General features: G+C 42.4%; 2 protein-coding genes across 3 annotated transcripts in view; one reads left to right on the top strand and one right to left on the bottom strand.

Moving 5' to 3' along the window:
* Positions 1-17,308, top strand: LOC118402977 (SH3 domain-binding protein 1). The gene is made up of 18 exons (XM_052478072.1): positions 1-273; positions 4,212-4,254; positions 4,393-4,497; positions 4,590-4,666; positions 4,759-4,870; positions 7,863-7,939; positions 8,104-8,191; positions 8,303-8,371; positions 8,488-8,572; positions 8,926-9,062; positions 9,219-9,327; positions 9,450-9,531; positions 9,642-9,722; positions 11,012-11,125; positions 12,190-12,287; positions 12,554-12,716; positions 12,802-13,157; positions 15,408-17,308. Exons 1-18 carry the CDS (start codon positions 227-229, stop codon positions 15,662-15,664), a joined length of 2,100 nt encoding a protein of 699 aa, XP_052334032.1. The 5' UTR covers positions 1-226; the 3' UTR covers positions 15,665-17,308.
* The window catches only part of LOC118402978 (cdc42 effector protein 1-like), a 29,738-nt gene continuing 24,709 nt past the window's right edge, over positions 17,309-22,337 (bottom strand). For both annotated transcript variants that reach the window (XM_052478075.1, XM_035801389.2), the window contains exon 4: positions 17,309-19,464. In XM_052478075.1, coding sequence (XP_052334035.1) covers positions 18,704-19,464 — 761 coding nt within the window. In that variant the 3' untranslated portion in view covers positions 17,309-18,703. The remainder of the gene's footprint in view (positions 19,465-22,337) is intronic.

Here is a 22,337-nt window from a genome sequence, read left to right as displayed (position 1 = left end):
CTGAGTGGCGGTTGAACACAGTCACAGAGCACATTTTCAAAACAAGAACGTATACTGCTGGATGACAGAACATCACACCAACAACACACACTGAAGAAAACCACTTGCAGTGTTGTCTGCTCAACGAAATAATACAGACACTGACTTGGCAACACATGACTGAGGACCTGGCTGGAGTCAAGACAGAGGGATCATTTGTAAGAGGCGGGCTGACTCCTATGCAACCATGCTGAAATCTTTCAACCTCTTGAAGCAGCTTGGCTCTGTGGGGAAGTAAGTACTTTCATGTGCCATTTTGGACTTTTTGTTTTTTTGGAGGGGTATACATTTGTGAAAATACAATAGCCTATTTATTTTCAGTTCTAATACAATAGTTATTTTCAAAGAACTTGGAACTAACTGCATAGAATGGAGAATAAATGGTGAAATACTGTACTTCTAACCAATGCTATCAAGTTTTGTGACAATCTAAACTCTAAAGTCTGATTCTACGTTCTAATCTTAGTTATTTTCATCATGAGCATCTGTGGGTGAAAGAAGAACCTTTAGACAAGCTTTTGGTGAGTGGGGAGCCTGTTTGGTAGAGTCCACAGGAGGTTGGTGGCACCTTAATTGGGGAGGATGAGCTCATGGTAATGGCTGGAGCAGAATCAGGGGTATGGTGTCAAATACATCAAACACATGGATGCCATTCCATTTGCTCCGTTCCAGCCATTATTATGAGCCGTCCTCCCCTCAGCAGCTTCCTGTGGTAAAGTCATCTGACTTCTGCAAAGGACAGAGTATCTTTGGTGTCTGAGGACAACCACAGAGTTCATGATCATCATGCCACCGTTGGTATGAAAGTAGGAGGAAGAGTGAAGCAGACAGGGTTCCATGGTGTAGTGCGAATAGTGGATGACTGTAATGTTTCATCTTCATGAGTGAGAGAACAGTCATAACAATGAATAATTATTTTGAATGGCATCACGGCAAGATTACGTGCATCATGTCTTTGTGTGTGGCCTGTGACATGACGACACAGCAGAGCCATATATTTAAGAGAGTTAGGCCAACTTTTAGAATTTAGAATATTCTTCTAATTCTAGACATTCGGTTACATAGCATTGTTTAAATATTGTCCATGTCATGTCAATGGGGAGCTAACATGGCTACCATAGAATGTTGAAATGTCATGTACAATAAATACATTAGCCAGAAAACGACTGGCCACACCTCAGAGCCGGGTCCTCTAGGTTTCTTCCTAAGTTTCTGCCTTTCTAAGGAGTTGTTCCTAGCCAACGTGCCTCTACCTCTGCACTGCTTGCTCTGGAGTTTTAGGCAGTTTTGACAACTGCTGTTGTAAAAAAGGGCTCTATAAATACATTTGATTGATAATGCAGTAACTACATCAGCAAAACTCTCTAAATATATGACTCTGGGGGGTTAAATTGTTATCTTGAGGGCACATCCCCGCCCACAAGATTCATATCTACCTCAATTACATCGTACCCCTGCACATGGACTCGGTACTGGTACCCTGTGTATATAGCCAAGTTATCGTTAATCATTGTGTATTTATTCCTCATGTTATTATTTTTCTCTCTTGTTGGGAAGGGCCTGTCAGTAAGCATTTCACTGTTACTCTACACCTGTTGTTTATGAAACTTGTGACAAATACAAATTTATTTGAGATTCCCCTATACCTTAGAGAGTAAACTGAATGTCCTTTGATCCAGTAATGTCCCATGTACATAAGCCAATCTGTATATTTGTATGTATGTGTATTATGCTTCAGATCAGCAAAAATAATGTAATTGGATAACCACATCGGGTTGTTGATACCCACGTCGGGTTGTTGATGCCCACGTCGGGTTGTTGATGCCCACGTCGGGTTGTTGATAACCACGTCGGGTTGTTGATAACCACGTTGGGTTGTTGATACCCATGTTGGGTTGTTGATGCCCACGTCGGGTTGTTGATGCCCACGTCGGGTTGTTGATAACCACGTTGGGTTGTTGATAACCACGTCGGGTTGTTGATAACCACGTCGGGTTGTTGATACCCATGTTGGGTTGTTGATGCCCATGTTGGGTTGTTGATGCCCACGTCGGGTTGTTGATGCCCATGTTGGGTTGTTGATAACCACGTCGGGTTGTTGATGCCCACGTCGGGTTGTTGATGCCCACGTCGGGTTGTTGATGCCCACGTCGGGTTGTTGATGCCCATGTTGGGTTGTTGATGCCCACGTCGGGTTGTTGATGCCCACGTCGGGTTGTTGATGCCCATGTTGGGTTGTTGATAACCACGTCGGGTTGTTGATGCCCACGTCGGGTTGTTGATGCCCACGTCGGGTTGTTGATGCCCACGTCGGGTTGTTGATGCCCATGCTACCCTGGCTGATAGCTGAGCGTGTCTGCAGCAGGTTGCAACAGACCATGGAAGTGGTGTGTTTGCAGGCCTCCATGCCACTGACGTGTTTCAGGCTATTAATAATCCCTGGTAATTAACAGGGCGGCTGCACCAGAACAGAGCTCTAACCACAGTAAAGGAGCCCCTACCTACACTATTCTCACTTTGTTCAGAATAACTGACTGTGACCTTAACTATACAAATACACACAAATAGAAAGACACCTAAGGGCTTTTGTTTAGTTGAAGAAGAAAAAAACTGTTACAAAATGCTTGGTCTTCACTGCAGCTGTTTCACTGATGTAACACTGCTCTCTATCAGATGCTGCTGAAATTTCATTGCCATTCTTTCATTCTCTTTTGCTTTCTCTCCCTCTGTTTCTCACTCTCTCTCTGCCTCACTCACTCACTCATCCCACCTGTAAGTCCCCTAAAACAGCCCCCCCCCCCTTCTCTGGCCTGGTTTCAGCCCACAGCAGTAGCCTCTACTCTCTAACTTTAAAGGATAACTCTCAACCCCAATTTCAGCATAACCCAACCGCTATCCAATTTTTATAAAACGCATTCAAGTGAGAAGTTGTGGGTTGGAGGGAATTACTCATAAATATTGATTTGGGGGGGGATGGGTAAACACAGTTGCAATTGATCCCAACATTTTCTCACTAAAGCATACTTACCAGTCCACTGGCACGCTTTTATCATAAAATGATGTGCATTGTGAGCAAATACAGCTCTGGACAGAAAATATAATCTTTCTAATGTAGTATTGTGTTGGTAGGAACAGTGTAATTATCACCTTAAATGAATCCAACCTGCGTTGCAATATTTACACAGTAGCTCTTTTTCCAATGGTCAAATTAACTCAAAGATTGCTCTTGGATACTGTTTAAAAACATAGTTACTTGTTACGGTTTTCTTCCGTCGAAGGAGAGGCAGACCAAAATGCAGCGTGGTTATTTTTGATTCATCTTTATTAAAAGATAAACACGACCAACACAAAAAAAACGAGCGGTGAAAACCTAAATCGCCTTATCTGGTACAAACAGAGATAGGAACAATCACCCACGAAACACTCAAAGAATATGGCTGCCTAAATATGGTTCCCAAACAGAGACAACGATAAACACCTGCCTCTGATTGAGAACCACTCCAGGCAGCCATGGACTATTCTAGACAACCCCACTAACCACTATCCCATTACCTACAACAAACCCCTAGACAAAACACACCACATAAAATAACCCATGTCACACCCTGGCCTGATCAAAATAATAAAGAAAACACAAAATACTAAGACCAGGGCGTGACATTACTACCAGGGCAACTTCTCTCACAGGTATACTTTCACTTATCAGAATTATAAGTATGTGGGCAAGGGATGAATATTGTAAATAAAGGATTTGAAAACAAAAAATACCTGCCCCGTGTGGGATTAGAACTCACAACCTTAGCAGACTGCACCACCATAGGAGTTGGGGGAAAAATACACGGAGTCGACATGAGCACTATTGTCATCTATTTGTTTTTACGATGGATGTGGCTATGAATATAAATGTCCTCGTAGCCTAAATGTTTTCTATCTTCATAAAAGCACATAGATGTATGAATGAAACGTTAAGCAAAAATGTTGCATTTGATCATATGCGGAAATGTGCCTTACTGTTTATTTTATTTTGTGTAATGTCAGTATTCTAGTCAAAGAAGCATAGTGCAAAATATACTGTATTGGCACACTCCACTTACCAATAACATTGCCAAATAAGACTGCAACACACTGTAACACAAATATTGCCTGAAAGCCTGTTTTAACATTATTAATAGGTCACAGGATGCCACAGATCTTCTCACAGAAGATCTGGTTATGGTGAGTTAAGGCTGATGATAAAGGGTGACAGTGGTGGCTCATTTCACTACGTGAAAATATTTCTCAGTGAATACACTTGTACCTAGCTCAGTGTGAACATAAGATACGCTCTATATCTGTCATTTTCATTGGTCTAAGGTGGAGCAGCGGGTGGAGCCAGCCAAGAAGGCAGCGCAGGTTATTCACAAGAAGCTACTGGGCTGTCTGCAGAGTCAACTAGGGCTGGACACAGAGAGAAGAATGGTAAAGTCTATACTCTTTCACCTTTCACCCCTGACCCTTGACTTGAAGTCATTCTATTATGATTATCAATATAAAATGATCTCTCTCTCCAGAAAAAACTCCCTCTCATGCTGCTCTCTGTTAGCATGGCTGAGAGCTTTAAAGACTTTGATCCAGACTCTTCTATCAGGTACTTTAAGTAACCAAACCATGTATTCAATCATCCAAATGATCAGTTGAAAATTCATCAATGAATCAATTAGTCTATTTCCTCTCTGATAGGAAAGTATTGGAGATGTGTTGCTTCATGGAGAGTCATCTGGCCGCAACACTGTCTGACTTTGAGCTGAAGCTGGAGAAGGAGGTTTTGGAACCTCTCAATAAACTCAGTGAGGTAAGGGCTGCATTAGCAAGAGTTATTCAGACACTTTTGGATAACAATTTAAGTTTGTGATTATGTAGTATTACATATGAATAATTTAAAAAATATATATATATTATTATTTCAAAAATGTTATTGCCCCCCCCTCTTCTGAGGACAACAGTCATTTTGTTTTATATTTTAGTTTTTTACACTTTTTTGTTACATTTGCATTTTACACACATTTGACATACATGGATGGTACTTTTACACACAATAATTACACAACAAAGATATTGTTTTTGGATTATACACATGACATTTTGGGCTACTCTCAGCCCGTCCCACCTATCTCTGTAGACATCCTCTTTTGATATCCACGTGCCATGTATTTTTCAACTGTGATGTGATGTTTTACATTCATTTTCAACCTTTCTAATCGCACAGTATCCACAGATTGTGAGTTAAAGAGGAACATTTTCCCTAAGATTATTATTATATTGCTGATTGGTTGAATGACTATGGATTTCCAAATTGCCCAACACTGCTATTTGTAGGGATCATTTTAAAAGAATGTTGTGATTTTTCAGCCAGAAACCAAAATAAATTATCTAAGGATTCTGTTTCTTCACAACAAAATATGCAGAGCTGAGATTGTTGTATGTCCCATATATATAACATTCTCTTTGTGGCAAGAATTATGTTTCATAATTTCAACTGAAAACCTCAATGTTGAATGAAGCGTTGTTTTCTATATCAATTCATACACCATGTGCATGGAATCGATACATCGAAAATCTCTTCCCAGATATTTTTGCAACGTGTATGGCGCAGCTGTCAATATTTTTGTCCTCAAATGATATTTTTCGATATACAGTGCCTTGCGAAAGTATTCGGCCCCCTTGAACTTTGCGACCTTTTGCCACATTTCAGGGTTCAAACATAAAGATATAAAACTGTATTTTTTTGTGAAGAATCAACAACAAGTGGGACACAATCATGAAGTGGAACGACATTTATTGGATATTTCAAACTTTTTTAACAAATCAAAAACTGAAAAATTGGGCGTGCAAAATTATTCAGCCCCTTTACTTTCAGTGCAGCAAACTCTCTCCAGAAGTTCAGTGAGGATCTCTGAATGATCCAATGTTGACCTAAATGACTAATGATGATAAATACAATCCACCTGTGTGTAATCAAGTCTCCGTATAAATGCCCCTGCACTGTGATAGTCTCAGAGTTCCGTTAAAAGCACAGAGAGCATCATGAAGAACAAGGAACACACCAGGCAGGTCCGAGATACTGTTGTGAAGAAGTTTAAAGCCGGATTTGGATACAAAAAGATTTCCCAAGCTTTAAACATTCCAAGGAGCACTGTGCAAGCAATAATATTGAAATGGAAGGAGTATCAGACCACTGCAAATCTACCAAGACCTGGCCGTCCCTCTAAACTTTCATCTCATACAAGGAGAAGACTGATCAGAGATGCAGCCAAGAGGCCCATGATCACTCTGGATGAACTGCAGAGATCTACAGCTGAGGTGGGACACTGTCCATAGGACAACAATCAGTCGTATATTGTACAAATCTGGCCTTTATGGAAGAGTGGCAAGAAGAAAGCCATTTCTTAAAGATATCCATAAAAAGTGTCGTTTAAAGTTTGCCACAAGCCACCTAGGAGACACACCAAACATGTGGAAGAAGGTGCTCTGGTCAGATGAAACCAAAATGGAACTTTTTGGCAACAATGCAAAATGTTATGTTTGGCGTAAAAGCAACACAGCCCATCACCCTGAACACACCATCCCCACTGTCAAACATGGTGGTGGCAGCATCATGGTTTGGGCCTGTTATTCTTCGGCAGGGACAGGGAAGATGGTTCAAATTGATGGGAAGATGGATGGAGCCAAATACAGGACCATTCTGGAAGAACCTGATGGAGTCTGCAAAAGACCTGAGACTGGGACGGAGATTTGTCTTCCAACAAGACAATGATCCAAAACATAAAGCAAAATCTACAATGGAATGGTTCAAAAATAAACATATCCAGGTGTTAGAATGGCCAAGTCAAAGTCCAGACCTGAATCCAATCGAGAATCTGTGAAAAGAACTGAAAACTGCTGTTCACAAATGCTCTCCATCCAACCTCACTGAGCTCGAGCTGTTTTGCAAGGAGGAATGGGAAAAAATTTCAGTCTCTCGATGTACAAAACTGATAGAGACATACCCCAAGCGACTTACAGCTGTAATTGCAGCAAAAGGTGGCGCTACAAAGTATTAACTTAAGGGGGCTGAATAATTTTGCACGCCCAATTTTTCAGTTTTTGAGTTGTTAAAAAAGTTTGAAATATCCAATACATGTCGTTCTACTTCATGATTGTGTCCCACTTGTTGTTGATTCTTCACAAAAAAATACAGTTTTATATCTTTATGTTTGAAGCCTGAAATGTGGCAAAAGGTCGCAAAGTTCAAGGGGGCCGAATACTTTCGCAAGGCACTGTATATGCCAACCTTTTTCAGCCAATTTTGGTCTTTAATATACAGTATGGCAGACAGACAATTCCCTACCTTCTCCACCTTCCACTTGACTCATCCATTTTTGAGGTAATGCTGCAATCAGTAAAACTTTGGATTGAGAAAACATTTCCATATATTTTCGATAGCTGCATATGTGACATAACTACACCGTTCCTATTCATAATATTTGTAATAAATATAATAAAATTTTACAAAATCCATAATGTTTTTTTAATCAATCAGTATATTTGAGTTGAACCATAATATTGGTTGTAATATTTGTTCTGTATTTTCTGGTAGATAATATTGGAATTGTAACCAGCTTTGCAGGACTTTTTTAAGGAAGAGTGATACTTTGAACAAGGTTTCATTTTCAATTGAGAAGTTGTAATCTGTATAAAGGCCAAAAGGCTATTTTTAAACAAAGGACGCACCTTTCTTAGTAATCTACTGGAGCTTTAGTGAAGCTTTAGTGAGAGATGTAATGACATATGTACACTATCTGTAGGAAGACCTTCCAGAGATTCTCAAAAACAAGAAGCAGTTTGCCAAACTCACAATGGACTGGCACAATGCACGCAACAAGTGGGTCACACATTCTGTGTGTTTGTATTTGACAGATCCTATATGCTCCAGACAGTACACAGTTCATTTATACATATATAATAACTACCTTTCGTCAGTATCTCCATTGAGTCCTTTCTTTGACTTTTTATGGCTTCTGATCATGAATGACTTTGCCCCTTCAGGTCCCAGGCCAGTACGGGACCTCAGGCAAAGCAGGATGGGCTGAAAGAGGAGGTGGAGGAGGCCTGGAGGAAACTGGAGAGCATCAAGGTGTTGTATGGTGTTGGATGTTACTGTTTCAGACACTTTGTTGTTTAATGCAGTAGTTTCAGCCTCTAACATACAGTATTAACTTTTTGTGTGGCTGTACATTCCCTGCAGGACCAATACTCTGCAGATCTGTATCACTTTGCCACTAAAGAAGATGACTATGCCAACTACTTCATTCGTGTGAGTGTGGCCTACTAATTGTCCTCCCTTTCAAGCTGTACTTCCGTTAATTATCATGTGCTATTAGCTATTAGGAATTATAATTGATAAGTGTCTGGGTTGTGCTCTCTCCTTAGCTGCTGGAACTACAAGCAGAACATCATAAGAATTCCCATGACTTCCTCGAACGAAATATCAGTGAGCTGAAAGACAGTCAAACAGGTGAATAGGGTGTGTGTATGTATGTACTGTGTGTATGTATGTATGTATGTACTGTGTGTGTGTGTGTGTGTGTGTGTGTGTGTGTGTGTGTGTGTGTGTGTGTGTGTGTGTGTGTGTGTGTGTGTGTGTGTGTGTGTGTGTGTGTGTGTGTGTGTGTGTGTGTGTGTGTGTGTGTGTGTGTGTGTGTGTGTCTGTGTCTGTGTGTGTGTGTGTGTGTGTGTGTGTGTGTATTTGCAATTAAAATACCCAGGCCATACTTAGTGTACATTAGTAACCCCCCCCCCCTATCCAATGTGTAGCACCCACTTGCCTAGGATTTGTCCAGTGTGTCACCAGTATGTGTGTTAACACAGACTCCCAGGAGAATAACTATAAGGGGAAGGTTTACGGGGAGCCCCTGCTGACTCATCTGTACAACAGTGGCAGGGAGATCGCTGTTCCCATCCAGGAGTGTGTTCACATGCTGCTGCACACCGGCATGAGAGAGGAGGTGAGGACTGGGATTATTAATCTACTACATGGTATACATGTGAATGGGATATTATTAATTAACTAAGCAGGTGAAAGGACTGTAGCCAATCTACGATAATGTTTGCCCTCTTGGATCAAATCTGTCTATCTCTATCTCTCTACATCTCTCTCCCAGGGTCTGTTTCGTCTGGCAGCAGCAGCCTCGGTAGTGAAGAGACTGAAGAGCAGTCTGGATGGAGGGGTCGTGAACCACAGTGAATTCACTGACCCTCATGCAGTCGCAGGTCAGAGGGACCGTCCCTGTTGACAGTACCCCTTATTCAAGGTTTTCAAGTTTCAAATATCTTTACTTGACAGTTAAACAACGCATAGGCACTAAGCAGCATTTTCTCTTTTATCCATGTAGGGGCTTTGAAAAGCTACCTGAGAGAGCTGCCTGAACCACTCATGACCTTTGAACTCTACAATGATTGGTTTCAAGCAGCAGGGTAAGGTCCTTGATTGGTCTACATCTTAACAGCATACAGTGTCTTTACATGATTTCGCTCCCCTCTAATTTCTGCTCTTCAAATGTCTGTCTGTTCCCCTCTTTATTTAGGGAGAAAGAATTGACAGACAAACTTGAGCAGTTTAAAATTGTGCTGAAGAAGTTACCATCAGAAAACTACAACAACCTCCGGTATGTCCATATCTCTGTAACCCATAGCTCTCTCAGATCTTGACCGATTCCTGTGTGAAGTTGTAAAAACTCAAGAATGATGCAGGGTGTATGATTGTGAATATCTCGCTAGCCATATTACAACTATGTGTTGTGATCATTGCGTTGCTATGACCTGCTAGTTCATATGCCTTGGCACCGTGATATATAGGCCTAAGGTCGAGACAATACGAAGACACAGTGGCAGAACTAATTCAACCACACATTTGTTTCATTACAAAACCCGGAGAGCAACATCTGTCCGGTGAAGTCCACAAAACATATTGCATGTAACATGGTCAAGCAAGGTAATGTTTCTGACATTTTCAAACTACTAAACAACTATAGATTTAGAACCATTGAGAGTTGTCGCAAAGAAAACAGGAGCTGTCTTCACTATTCCAGCGTCATTTCAACTTCAACATTTCAGCATCATCTAATAATCTATGCCAAAAATGCCCAAAACTATTTAGTCCAACCAATGTAAGCCAAATATGATGTGGCTGGACCTATATACTATTCAGTGTCAGAGGAAGGCACAAAAAATGGTCAAAGACTCTAGTCACCCAAGTCATAGACTGTTCTCTCTTCTACCACGCGGCAAGCGGTACCGGAGCGCCAAGTCTAGGACCTAAAGGCTCCTTAACAGCTTCTACCCCCAAGCCATAACACTGCTGAACAATTAATCAAATGGCCACCCCGGACTATTTACATTGACACCCCCCCTCTGTTTTTACACTGCTGCTACTCACTGTTTATTATCTATGCATAGTCACTTTACAAATGACCTCAATTTACCTGTACCCCCACACACTGACTCGGTACCGGTGCCTCCTGTATATAACCATATTATTGTTATGTCATTTTCTTGTGTTACTTTTTCATTTTGATAAAATGTTTTTACTTTAGTTTATTTAGTAAATATTTTCTTAACTCTATTTCTTGAACTGCATTGTTGGTTAAGGGATCATAAGTAAGAATTTCACGGTAAGGTCTACACCTGTTGTATTCGGCGCATGTGACAAATAAACTTTGATTTGATTTGATGAATACACGTCACTGTATGTGCTTCCCCTCCCTCCCTCCCTCCCTCCCTCCCTCCCTCCCTCCCTCCCTCCCTCCCTCCCTCCCTCCCTCCCTCCCTCCTCTCTCCTCTCTCTCCTCTCTCTCTCCTCTCTCCTCTCTCTCTCTCTCTCTCTCTCTCTCTCTCTCTCTCTCTCTCTCTCTCTCTCTCTCTCTCTCTCTCTCTCTCTCTCCCCCCCCCCTATTAGGTACCTGGTACAGTTCCTGTCGTGCCTGTCAGAGCAGCAGTCAGTTAACAGGATGAGTCCCAGTAACATTGCCATAGTACTGGGTCCCAACCTGCTGTGGCCTCGTATGGAGGGGTGGGTACTACTGACATACTGACAGAGAGATGAAACAGAACCACTCTATTAGTCTGTCATAATTGCCCTGTCTCAATGTTGTTCCTGGTGTCACTTTCTATTGTTACATGATTGTTATTAATCTGATTATGTCTGTTTAGCTATGTCTCTGTGCTTTTTAGTACTTGACTTTAACCTGTGTGTTTCTTTCTTTCTCTCTCTCTCTCCCTCTCTTTCTGTCTCACTTTCTCATCTCTCACCCCTCATCCCGCTTCTCTTTCTTTCTCTCTCTCCCTCTCTTTCTGTCTCACTTTCTCATCTCTCACCCCTCATCCCGCTTCTCTTTCTTTCTCTCTCTCCCTCTCTTTCTGTCTCACTTTCTCATCTCTCACCCCTCATCCCGCTTCTCTTTCTTTCTCTCTCTCCCTCTCTTTCTGTCTCACTTTCTCATCTCTCACCCCTCATCCCGCTTCTCTTTCTTTCTCTCTCTCCCTCTCTTTCTGTCTCACTTTCTCATCTCTCACCCTCATCCCGCTTCTCTTTCTTTCTCTCTCTCTCTCCCTCTCTTTCTGTCTCACTTTCTCATCTCTCACCCCTCATCCCGCTTCTCTTTCTTTCTTTCTTCCTTTCAATCTCCCTCTCACCCCTCATCCTGCTTCTCTTTCTTTCTCTCTCTCCCTCTCTTTCTGTCTCACTTTCTCATCTCTCACCCCTCATCCCGCTTCTCTTTCTTTCTTTCTCTCTCTCCCTCTCTTTCTGTCTCACTTTCTCATCTCTCACCCCTCATCCCGCTTCTCTTTCTTTCTTTCTTCCTTTCAATCTCCCTCTCACCCCTCATCCTGCTTCTCTTTCTTTCTCTCTCTCCCTCTCTTTCTGTCTCACTTTCTCATCTCTCACCCCTCATCCCGCTTCTCTTTCTTTCTCTCTCTCCCTCTCTTTCTGTCTCACTTTCTCATCTCTCACCCCTCATCCCGCTTCTCTTTCTTTCTTTCTTCCTTTCAATCTCCCTCTCCCCTGTCCATTTTGGTACCATCATACATTTTTCTCTTCACATCTCTCCATCAACCTCTCTCCCTCTCTTTCAGGGAGGCAGCACTGTTGGACATGGCATCTGCCTCCTCCGTCCAGGTGGTGGCGGTGGTTGAGCCTCTCATACAACACTCCAGCAGCCTGTTTCATGAAGGTACAGTACCACATTCAATGTGATGTTTGTGTGTTCGAGGGAGGAGCAGTGAGTTTTTTTAGGGATGAGTTGATTTGCATGAAATGTGTGGAAGTTAGCTACTAGATAACTGAGAGGGCTGCTTGAACCCCTTATGACCTTTGGATAGTATTTTTATTAATTCACTTATTTTTGTCTCACTATGTTGAACTGTATGTTACGTAGGTCTATGTATTTTGTATGGAACACGGTTTCTCAAAGTAGGCCTGTGTTGTGTTCCTTTCCAGAGGTGGACTTTGAGATTCCTGAGCTTCCTGGGGTCCCAGATTTGAAAATGTTAGAACCTCAAACTTCAGAGTCTGGGAAAGAGAACCTTGTCAGAATGACCTCCTCCTCTTCATCATGCGCTTCCTCTTCCTCTTCTCATGCTTCTCTCTGTAAAACAATCAGGTACCACAGGCACAGACTGAACAGGATGTATGTTCACTTTCTATTATAACAGTGTGTTATCTAACACCAACCGTCTCCTCCACAGCTCAGCATCTCAGGACAGTGGAGGTTTTTTCATCATTAAGTCAGGCTCCATTAGTCGTAGAACCACCACCTGGGGGAACCCTGCCTCAGACCCACCATGCTCAACCCCACTTAACCGTACCCCAGTCCATACCCAGAGCCCGTCCCCTGTCCCAAGCCCGACACTGGTCCACAACCCATCCCCACTACCCAACCCCAAACTGGCACCTGGCCCAACCCTGGTTCCCTCCCCACCACCAGTGTCTGTCTGCAGTCCGACCCAGAAGCAGAGCCCTGAATTGGGCTCACTAGAACCCATCCTAGAGGCCCCACCGGACTCCCCCAGAGCTACACTGAAGATCACCTCACCATACAAACGTAGGTGGCCGTCCACGACAGAGTTGTGTTTTCGATTCACATGGGGGGCTAGTATGAAAAAGTATTCAAATGTATGCACTCGCTACTGTAAGTCCCTCTGAATAAGAGCATCTGCTAAATTACTCAAATGTAAAGCACATAACTCGTGCTAGCTAGCTAACGACATCTAATGTTTAGACAGTAGTGAAGACAATACTTACTTAGACAGTACTAAAGTCCCTCAGAGCACTCACGTTGTGTTATAGACCACCCAGCAGAAGTGACAAACCACTGCCCCATTTTAGTACAAGGAAGCCACAATCCCCAGCAGCAGTGGCTAAAATAACCAACATCTTCTAATGACAAAACTGTCCTGATAAAAAAACTGTTGCACTACCACAACCCACACTTCTAGTTTCAAGTAGATAGACAGTGCCCTTGGAAAGTAATCAGACCCCTTGACCTTTTCCACATTTTGTTTGGTTACAGTCCCGTTATAAAATTGATTAAATTGTTTTTTTTTCGTCATCAATCTACACACAATACCCCATAATGACAAAGCAAAAACAGGTTTTTAGACATTTTGCAAATGTATAAAAAAAATAATGACCTGAAATATGCCATTTACATAAGTATTCAGACGCATTAATCAGTACTTTGTTGAAGCAACTTTGACAGCGATTACAGCCTCAAGTCTTGTTGGGTATGATGCTACAAGCTTGGCACACCTGTATTTGGGGAGTTAATCCCATTATACTCTGCAGATCCTCTCAAGCTCTGTCTGTTGGATGGGGAGAGTTACTGCACAGCTATTTTCTGTTCTCTCCAGAGATGTTAGATCGGGTTCAAGCCCGGACTCTGGCTGGGCCACTCAAGGACATTGAGAGACTTGTCCGGAAGCCAATCCTGCATTTCTTGGCTGTGTGCTTAGAGTCGTTGTCCTGTTGGAAGGTGAACCTTCGCCCCAGTCTGAAATCCTGAGCACTCTGGAACAGGTTCTTATCAAGGATCTCTCTGTACTTCGCTCTGTTCATCTTTGCCTCGATCCTGACTAGTCTCCCAGTCCTGCTGCTGATAAACATCCCCACAGCATGATGCCACTACCATGCTTCACCATAGGGATGGTGCCAGCTTTCCTATAGACGTAACGCTTGGCATTCAGGCCAAAGAGTTCAATCTTGGTTTCCAGAGAATCTTGTTTCTCATGATCTGAGAACCCTTTAGGTGCCAGCAGGTTGTCATGTGCCTGGAGGGGCTCCCGAGTGGCACAGCGGTCTAAGGCACTTCATCTCAGTGTAAGAGGTGTCACTGCAGTCCCTGGTTCCAGCCTGCATCATATCTGGCCGTGACTGGGAGTCCAATAGGGCGGTGCACAATTGGCCCAGCGTTGGCATTGTAAATAAGACTTTGTTCTTAACTGACTTGCCTAGTAAAATAAAGGTTAACAAAATGTTTTTTTTTTGCATTTTTACTGAGGAGTGGCTTCTGTCTGCCCACTCTACCATAAAGCCCTGATTGGTGGAATGCTGCAGAGATGGTTGTCCTTTTGGAAGGTTCTCCCATCTCCACAGATGAACTCTGGAGCTCTGTCAGAGTGACCATCAGGTTCTTGGTCACCTCCCTGACCAAGTCCCTTCTCCTCTGATTCCTCAGTTTGGACAAGCGGCCAGCTCTAAAAAGTCTTGGTGTTTCCAAACTTCTTCTTCCATTTAAGAATGATGGAATGTTTTGGTACCCTTCACCAGATCTGTGCCTCGACACAATCCTGTCTCTAAGCTCTATGGACGATTCCTTTGACCTCATGGCTTGGTTTTTGGTCTGACATGCACTGTCAAGTGTGAGACCTTATATAGACAGGTGTGTGCCTTTCCAAATCATGTCCAATCAATTGAATTTACCACAGGTGGACTCCAATCAAGTTGAACAAAAATCACCTGAGCTCAATTTCGAGTCTCATAACAAAGAGTCTGAATACTTATGCAAATAAGTTATTTGAGTTTTTTGTTTGTAATACATTTGCAAAAATGTCTACAAACCTGTTTTGTTATTATGTGGTATTGTGTGTAGATTTATGAGGAAATGTTTTTATTTAATCCATTTTAGAATAAGGCTGTAACATAACAAAATGTGCAAAATGTCAAGGGGTCTAAATACTTTCCAAAGGCACTGTAAATACATACCCCAAATACTCTAATATAACATCTATAGTCCCCAAAATACGTATTCTAAACGTATCCTCAACACCCCTTTCTCCTTTTTCTCTTTTCACAGCGAGGAAATCCTTCCTTCAACACATGCCGCCCATCCAGAGTAAAGAGCAGATGGTCGTTACATACTCCAAACCCAGGGCCCCAGCACCTCTAGCACCAGCAGAGACACCCAAAACCCAGCTACAACCTACACCCAAGCCCCTTGCTCCAGTCCTGAAGAAGACCTTAAGCAAAAAGGGTGCAATTAGGCCACCCCAAATCCCACCTCCCAAGCCCCCAGTACTGGAAAGCAAACAGGTGACCTCTATAGCGCAGTGAGGGGGTAGAGATACACTATATACTGTATACAAAAGTATGTGAACCCCTTCAAATTAGTGGATTTGGATATTTCAGCCACACCCATTTGTTTATGTGTAACTCTGTGTTGTTTTTGTTGCCCTGCTTTGCTTTATCTTGGCCAGGTCGCAGTTGTAAATGAGAACTTGTTCTCAACTGGCCTACCTGGTTAAATAAAGGTGAAATAAAATAAAAATACTGACAGGGTGTATACAATCAGGCACACAGCCATGCAATCTCCATTGTCAAACATTGTCAGTAAAATGGCCTTACTGAAGAGCTCAGTGACTTTCAACATGGCCTCGGATTCCACCTTTTCAACAAGGCAGTTCATCAAATTTCTGTCCTGCTAGAGCTGCCAAGGTCAACTGTGAGTGATGTTATTGCGAAGTGGAAACGTCTAGGAGCAACAACGGCTCAGCCACGAATTGGTAGGCCACACAAGCTCACAGAATGTGACCGCTGAGTGCTGAAGCACGTAAGGCGTCAAAATCATCTGTCCTTGGTTGCAACACTCACTACAGAGTTATAAACTGCCTCTGGAAGCAACGTCAGCACAATAACTGATTGTCCGGAGCTTCATGAAATGGGTTTCCATGGCCGAGCAGCCACACACAAGTCTAAGACTACCATGCACAATGCCAAGTGTCGACTAGAGTGATGTAAAGCTCGCCGCCATTGGACTCTGGAGCAGTGGAAACGCTTTCTCTGGAGTGATGAATCACTCTTCGCCATTTGTTAGTCCAACAGACAAATCTGGGTTTGGTGGATGCCAGGAGAATGCTACCTGCCCCAATGCATAGTGCCAACTGTAAAGTTTGGTGGAGGAGGAATAATAGTCTTGGGCTGTTTTTCATGGTTCGGGCTATGCCCCTTAATTCCAGTGAAGGGAATTCCTAATGCTGCTGCATACAATGACATTCTAGACGATTCTGTGCTTCCAACTTTGTGGCAACAGTTTGGGGAATGTTCTTTCCTGTTTCCGCATGACAATTTCCCCGTGCACAAAGTGAGGACCATACAGAAATACAGTCGAGATCGGTGTGGAAGACCTTGACTGGCCGGCACAGAGTCCTGACCTCATCCTCATCGAACACCTTTGGGAGGAATTGGAACGCCGACTGCAAGCCAGGCCTAATCACCCAACATCGGTGCCTGACCTCACTAACGCTCTTGTGGCTGAGTGGAAGCAAGTCCCTGGAGCAATGTTCCAACATCTAGTGGAAAGCCTTCCCAGAAGAGTGGAGGTTGTTATAGCAGCAAAGGTGGGACCAACTCCATATTAATGCCCATGATTTTGGAATGAGATGTTTGACGAGCAGGTGTCCACATACTTTTGGTCATGTAGTGTATAGTGTATTATCTAAGCCTGTGTAAAGAAGTGTTCTTACGCTTTAGGTACAAATGTTGACTGTAACCTGACATTTGGAGTAACCTGCTTTGGGTTGCATATCAAGGCCAGAGATGTATTGTGCTTTTGCAGCCAGTTCAACTCTTAGAGAAAAAGTGCTTTGTAGTTTGAGAGCTACCATACATGCATTATATGTTGTGATTTCTTTAGTGCATGTTTTGTATCACAGTTGTATGAATGTTTTCAGACATGTAAATAAAGTATTAATGCCCATGCTTATTAAAAACATTTTATTTCATTTATCATTATAGAAATATCATTGGTATCAATAGCAGCACATTGATGCGGATGGGGGACACTGTTTTTCTTAATATAGTCTAAAAATAGGATTCAACCATTGGTTGACAGAATAGCAGACAAGCAGGTGACTATCCTATCGAAAAGCAAGATGAGAGTTAGCTAGACCCATAATGAATTTGGGAAACATGTCTAAATGGGGTATGATGTAAATATGTGAATTAACAAACATACTGTAACAACATTATACTTGTGATTATTACATTGTACAAAATTATCTTCAATTTAATTTCTGAGTGAATTTCTCATGGTTTGTGCTTCATACTGTATCGGTAGAATAAGCAAAAATTAAGTGTTTGTCTTGGGTGTAATCTTCAGGCAAAAGAGTATTGTTTTCCTGAAGTTAACATCACGTGCTAAGAGTTCTCTCTTGGAGTAGTTCATTTCCATGGGACTGGTTGGTGGTGAGGGAAAGATGAAGTTGGGTTGAAACCGCTACTACTTTGTCTTCGTGTCCTGCCTTTTGCCTTGAATAGTTATATGAAGTCACACTGAGCATTTGTCTCAGGAAGTCCACACAGTATATTTTTAACCAGCTGTTAACAGACTTACACACTGTTGAGCCATGTCTTTAGTGTTTACATCACAGGAGGCTGCTGAGGGGAGAACAGCTAATAATAATGGCCGGAACGGCACAAATGGATGGCATGGATGGCAAATAGATGTGTTTAATGTATTTGATACTATTCCACTTCAGTCATTACCACGAGCCCGTTCTCCCCAATTAATGTGCCACCAACCTCCTATAGTTTCCATGGTAACTCCTCTGTGCCCAACCACATTCTCACACTTTCTACCCCATCTCTTTATTTCTTTGTTCTCCACTGGTTCCAGTGACCTCTTTTAAAAGGACATGTAGTTTGCTATTATTAGCCTGTTCTAGCTCCTTCCATACAGCATGTTTGCTTGGGGAACTTTCAGCATCCATAATCTTTCAATGAGTTTTTCAACAAACATACTTTCCATTACATTTGGGTGAATTTGGGAATAATTTGGGAACAATCAAAGTCTTTAAGTGAGTCTCCTGACGACATAACATTACATTTCTGAAAGGAATATTTGACATTTATGAAGAAGGGTTCAAAGCTGAGTCAGGTCAATAGAGCCAGTTTCTTAAAACAAAACTTTACAAGGAATTAACCAAGAATCACAACCCACTGGGCACAGACGTCAATTCAACGTCTATTTCATGTTGGTTCAACGTAATTTAATTGAAATGACATGGAAACAACGTTGATTCAACCAGTGTGTGCCCAGTGGGACATCTGTTGTAGGTAATTCTAGTTAAACACAATTGAGGCTGTCATTGTAGTTCAGACTTTGATTTCCTCCTCCTCCTCCTCATCAGGTGTAATGCAGATGTAAGGGGTTTTCTTCATGGTCTGGCACATGGTCACCTTTCCCTCCAGATCCATCCTCTGCTGCCCCTTCAGGAGCCCTCCAACCCCATAGAGCACCCCCAGCACATCAGTGGAACCCTGGAACCTTTCACTCTCCATAGCAGGCCTCTGTCTAGAGGGGGAGCCCATAACTAAATCAGGCACTGCCCCTTTAAGATGCTGCTCACCTCCATTCACCTCCATTCTCCTAGCCTCCTCTTCCTCCTCTTCCCACTCCATCCCATATGGACTCTTCCTGCTGCTATTACAGTCCTCTCGAAGCAGAGAATCCACCAATGAGGCAGTGGTGGCATCCATCTCCGAGTCCATCTCCGAGCCTTCATTGGTTGCAAACCCAATCGCAGAGCCGCTTGGCTCTTCCACCTCTTCTGCCTCCCAGGCGTGGCTGGGCTCTAGGTGGCCATTAGGGCTGTCAATCAACCCGAACACCTCGCTCATGAGGGAGGGTCCCAGGTCGAATGTGAAGGATGCCATGGAGGACAAGGAGTCGAACCGGGTCATGTGACTGGGGCCAGAGGTCAGGGTCGGGTCAGCGGAGGAGGACAGGAGGGCAGAGACGTCGGTGAGCGAGCCGCAGTGGGTGTTGGGGGTACAGGAGTTAGAGCCTCCCTGCTGCGACTGACGCTCCGCTGAGCGGGAGAGACGGGGCAGAGTGACGAAACCTGACTCCAGACCTGAGGTGGAGTAGAGACAGGGAGTTTAGGCATAACATTCTGTATTGTGATTTAGATTTTGACAGAAACTTAAAAATGTAAAATAATAAATGGAATTTCAGTTGGGACCATAGTTTTAACATAAAATAAACATGTGCTTAACAAGTCATATAATAATTTTCATGGACTCACTGTGTTCAATAATAGTTAACATGATTTTTGAATCTTTGTACCCCACTCATACAATTATCTGTAAGGTCCCTCAGTCGAGCAGTGAATTTCAAACAAAGATTCAACCACAAAGTTTTCAAATGCTTCGCAAAGAAGGGCACCTATTGGTAGATTTAATTACACATTGGATTGTGTATCAATACACCCAGTCACTACAAAGTTACAGGTGTCCTTCTTAACTCAGTTCCCGGAGAGGAAGGAAACCACTCAGGGATTTCACCATAAGGCCAATGGTGACTTTAAAACAGTTACAGAGTTGAATGGCTACGATAGGAGAAAACTGAGGATGGATCAACAACCTTGTAGTTACTCCACAATACTAACCTAATTGATAGAGTGAAAAGTAGGAAGCCTGTACAGAACACAAATATTCCAAAACCTGTTTGCAACAAGGCACTAAATACAGCAGAAAATGTATCAAAGCGTTATGTTTGGGGCAACTCCAATAAAACACATTACTGAGTACCACACTCCATATGTTCAAGCACAGTGGTGGCTGCATCATTTTATGGGTGTGCTTGTAATTGTTAAGGACTGGGGAGTTTTTCAGGATAAAAAATAAATGGAATGGAGCTAAGCACAGGATCCTATAGAAAGAGAAGTTATAGAAAGAGAGTTAGCGAGTTACAGTTTTGACTTAAATCTGCTTGAAAATCTATGGCAAGACCTGAAAATGGTTGTCTGACAATGATCAACAACCAATTTGACAGAGTGTGAAAAAATACATTTGAGAATAATGGGAAAATGTTGCACAATCCAGGTGTGGAAAGCTCTTAGAGGCATACCCAGAAAGACTCACAGCTGTAATCGCTGCAAAAGGTGATTCTAACATGTATTGACTCAGGAGGTTGAATACTTATTATAATCAAGATATTAGTATATTAGTGTTTGTTTAAAAAAAAAACTGTTTTTTTTTTATGTTAGCACTTTTTTTCCACTTTGACATTGCAGAGTATTTTGTGTAGACCGTTGACCAAAAATGACAAAAAAAAATGTTTTTCAATTTTAATCCCACTTTGTTCCACAACAAAATGGGGGGAAAGTCAAAGGGTGTGAATACTTTCTGAATGCACTGTAGATGCTCTCCCATCACCAACAGAGGGCAGTGTAAACTATGTCATAAAATAGTGAGTCCTGCCAGTTTCAAAATGCTGAAAAATTCCAACTCTTTCTCTATCTCTGAGTTGGACATCACCTCTCAGGCACGTTGTTCCCAGGACAGATTACTCACATGACATGTCACACACCAGTGCCCTCATGACTTACTGCTTCCATAGCTGAAACAAGACCTGGGATAACTATAGTTTTAACTACGCTTTGTGGAAAGTAAAATACTATTCCGGGGGAACAAATAGTTACTTTGGAGGTGACAACAACTATTTGAATCCCCATAAATAACTACTTTTTTAAAACTAGTAGAATACAGATTTCAGAAAGTGACTACTTTTAAAAACTACACAGAACAAAAATATAAATGAAACATGCAACAATTTCAAAGATTTTACTGAGTCACAGTTCAAATAAGCAAATCAGTCAATTGAAATAAATAAATGAGGTCCTAATCTATGGATTTCACATGACTGAGAATATAGATGTGCATCTGTTGGTCACAGATAGCTTAAAAAAAGGGATAGGGACATGGATCAGAAAACCTGTCAGTATCTGGTGTGACCACCATTTTCCTCATGCAGTGCTGAGGAATAGAATGCTCCTTTGCATAGAGTTGATCAGGTTGTTGATTGTGGCCTGTGGAATGTTGTCTCACTCCTCTTTAATGGCTGTGTGAAGTTGCTGGATATTGACAGGAACTGGAACAGGTGGTCGTACACGTCGATCCAGAGCATCCCTAACATACTCAATGGTTGACCTGTCTGGTGGGTATGCAGACCATGGGAGAACTGAGACTTTTTCAGCTTCCAGGAATTGTGTACAGATCCTTGCGACATGGGGCAATGCATTATCGTGCTGAAACATGAGGGGAGGGCGCCAGGATGAATGGCAAGACAATGGGCCTCAGGATCTCGGATGTGGAGGTCCTGGGCTGACCCGTGGTCTGCGGTTGTGAGGCCGGTTGGACGTACTGCCAAATTCTCTGAAAAAACATTGGAGACGGCTTAGGGTAAAGAAATGTACATTCATTTCTCTGGCAACAGCTCAGGTGGACATTCTTGCAGTTAGCATGCCAATTGCACGCTCCCTCAAAACTAGAGACATCTGTGGCATTGACAAAACTGCACATTTTGGAGTGGCCTTTTATTGTCTCCAGCACAAGGTGCACATGTGCAATGGTCATGCTGTTTAATCAGCTTCTTGATATGCCACACCTGTTAGGTGGATGGATTTTCTTGGCAAAGAGAAATGCTCACAGGGATGTAAACAAAATTCTGCACAACATTTGAAAGAAATAAGCTTTTTGTGTGTATGGGAAATTTCTGGGATCTTTTATTTTAGATCATGAAACATGGGACCAACACTTTATATGTTGCATTTATATTTTTTTCAGTATATTTGAATAAAGTTCACAGAAAGTAACTACTTTTGTAAAATACTTGAATACAGATCTCAGGAAGTGACTACTTTTCTGAAACTATCAGATTGGCTGCATTCAACTAATAGCAGGGCTGCATCTGGAACTGCATGTTGAAGATAGAATGAATAGAGCA

Source organism: Oncorhynchus keta, chromosome 24 (genome assembly GCF_023373465.1).
Source record: "Oncorhynchus keta strain PuntledgeMale-10-30-2019 chromosome 24, Oket_V2, whole genome shotgun sequence".
In the NCBI taxonomy this organism is placed as follows: domain Eukaryota; kingdom Metazoa; phylum Chordata; class Actinopteri; order Salmoniformes; family Salmonidae; genus Oncorhynchus; species Oncorhynchus keta.
The sequence above is the reverse complement of the archived record's forward strand: the minus strand, read 5'-3'. Positions and strand labels throughout refer to the sequence as shown.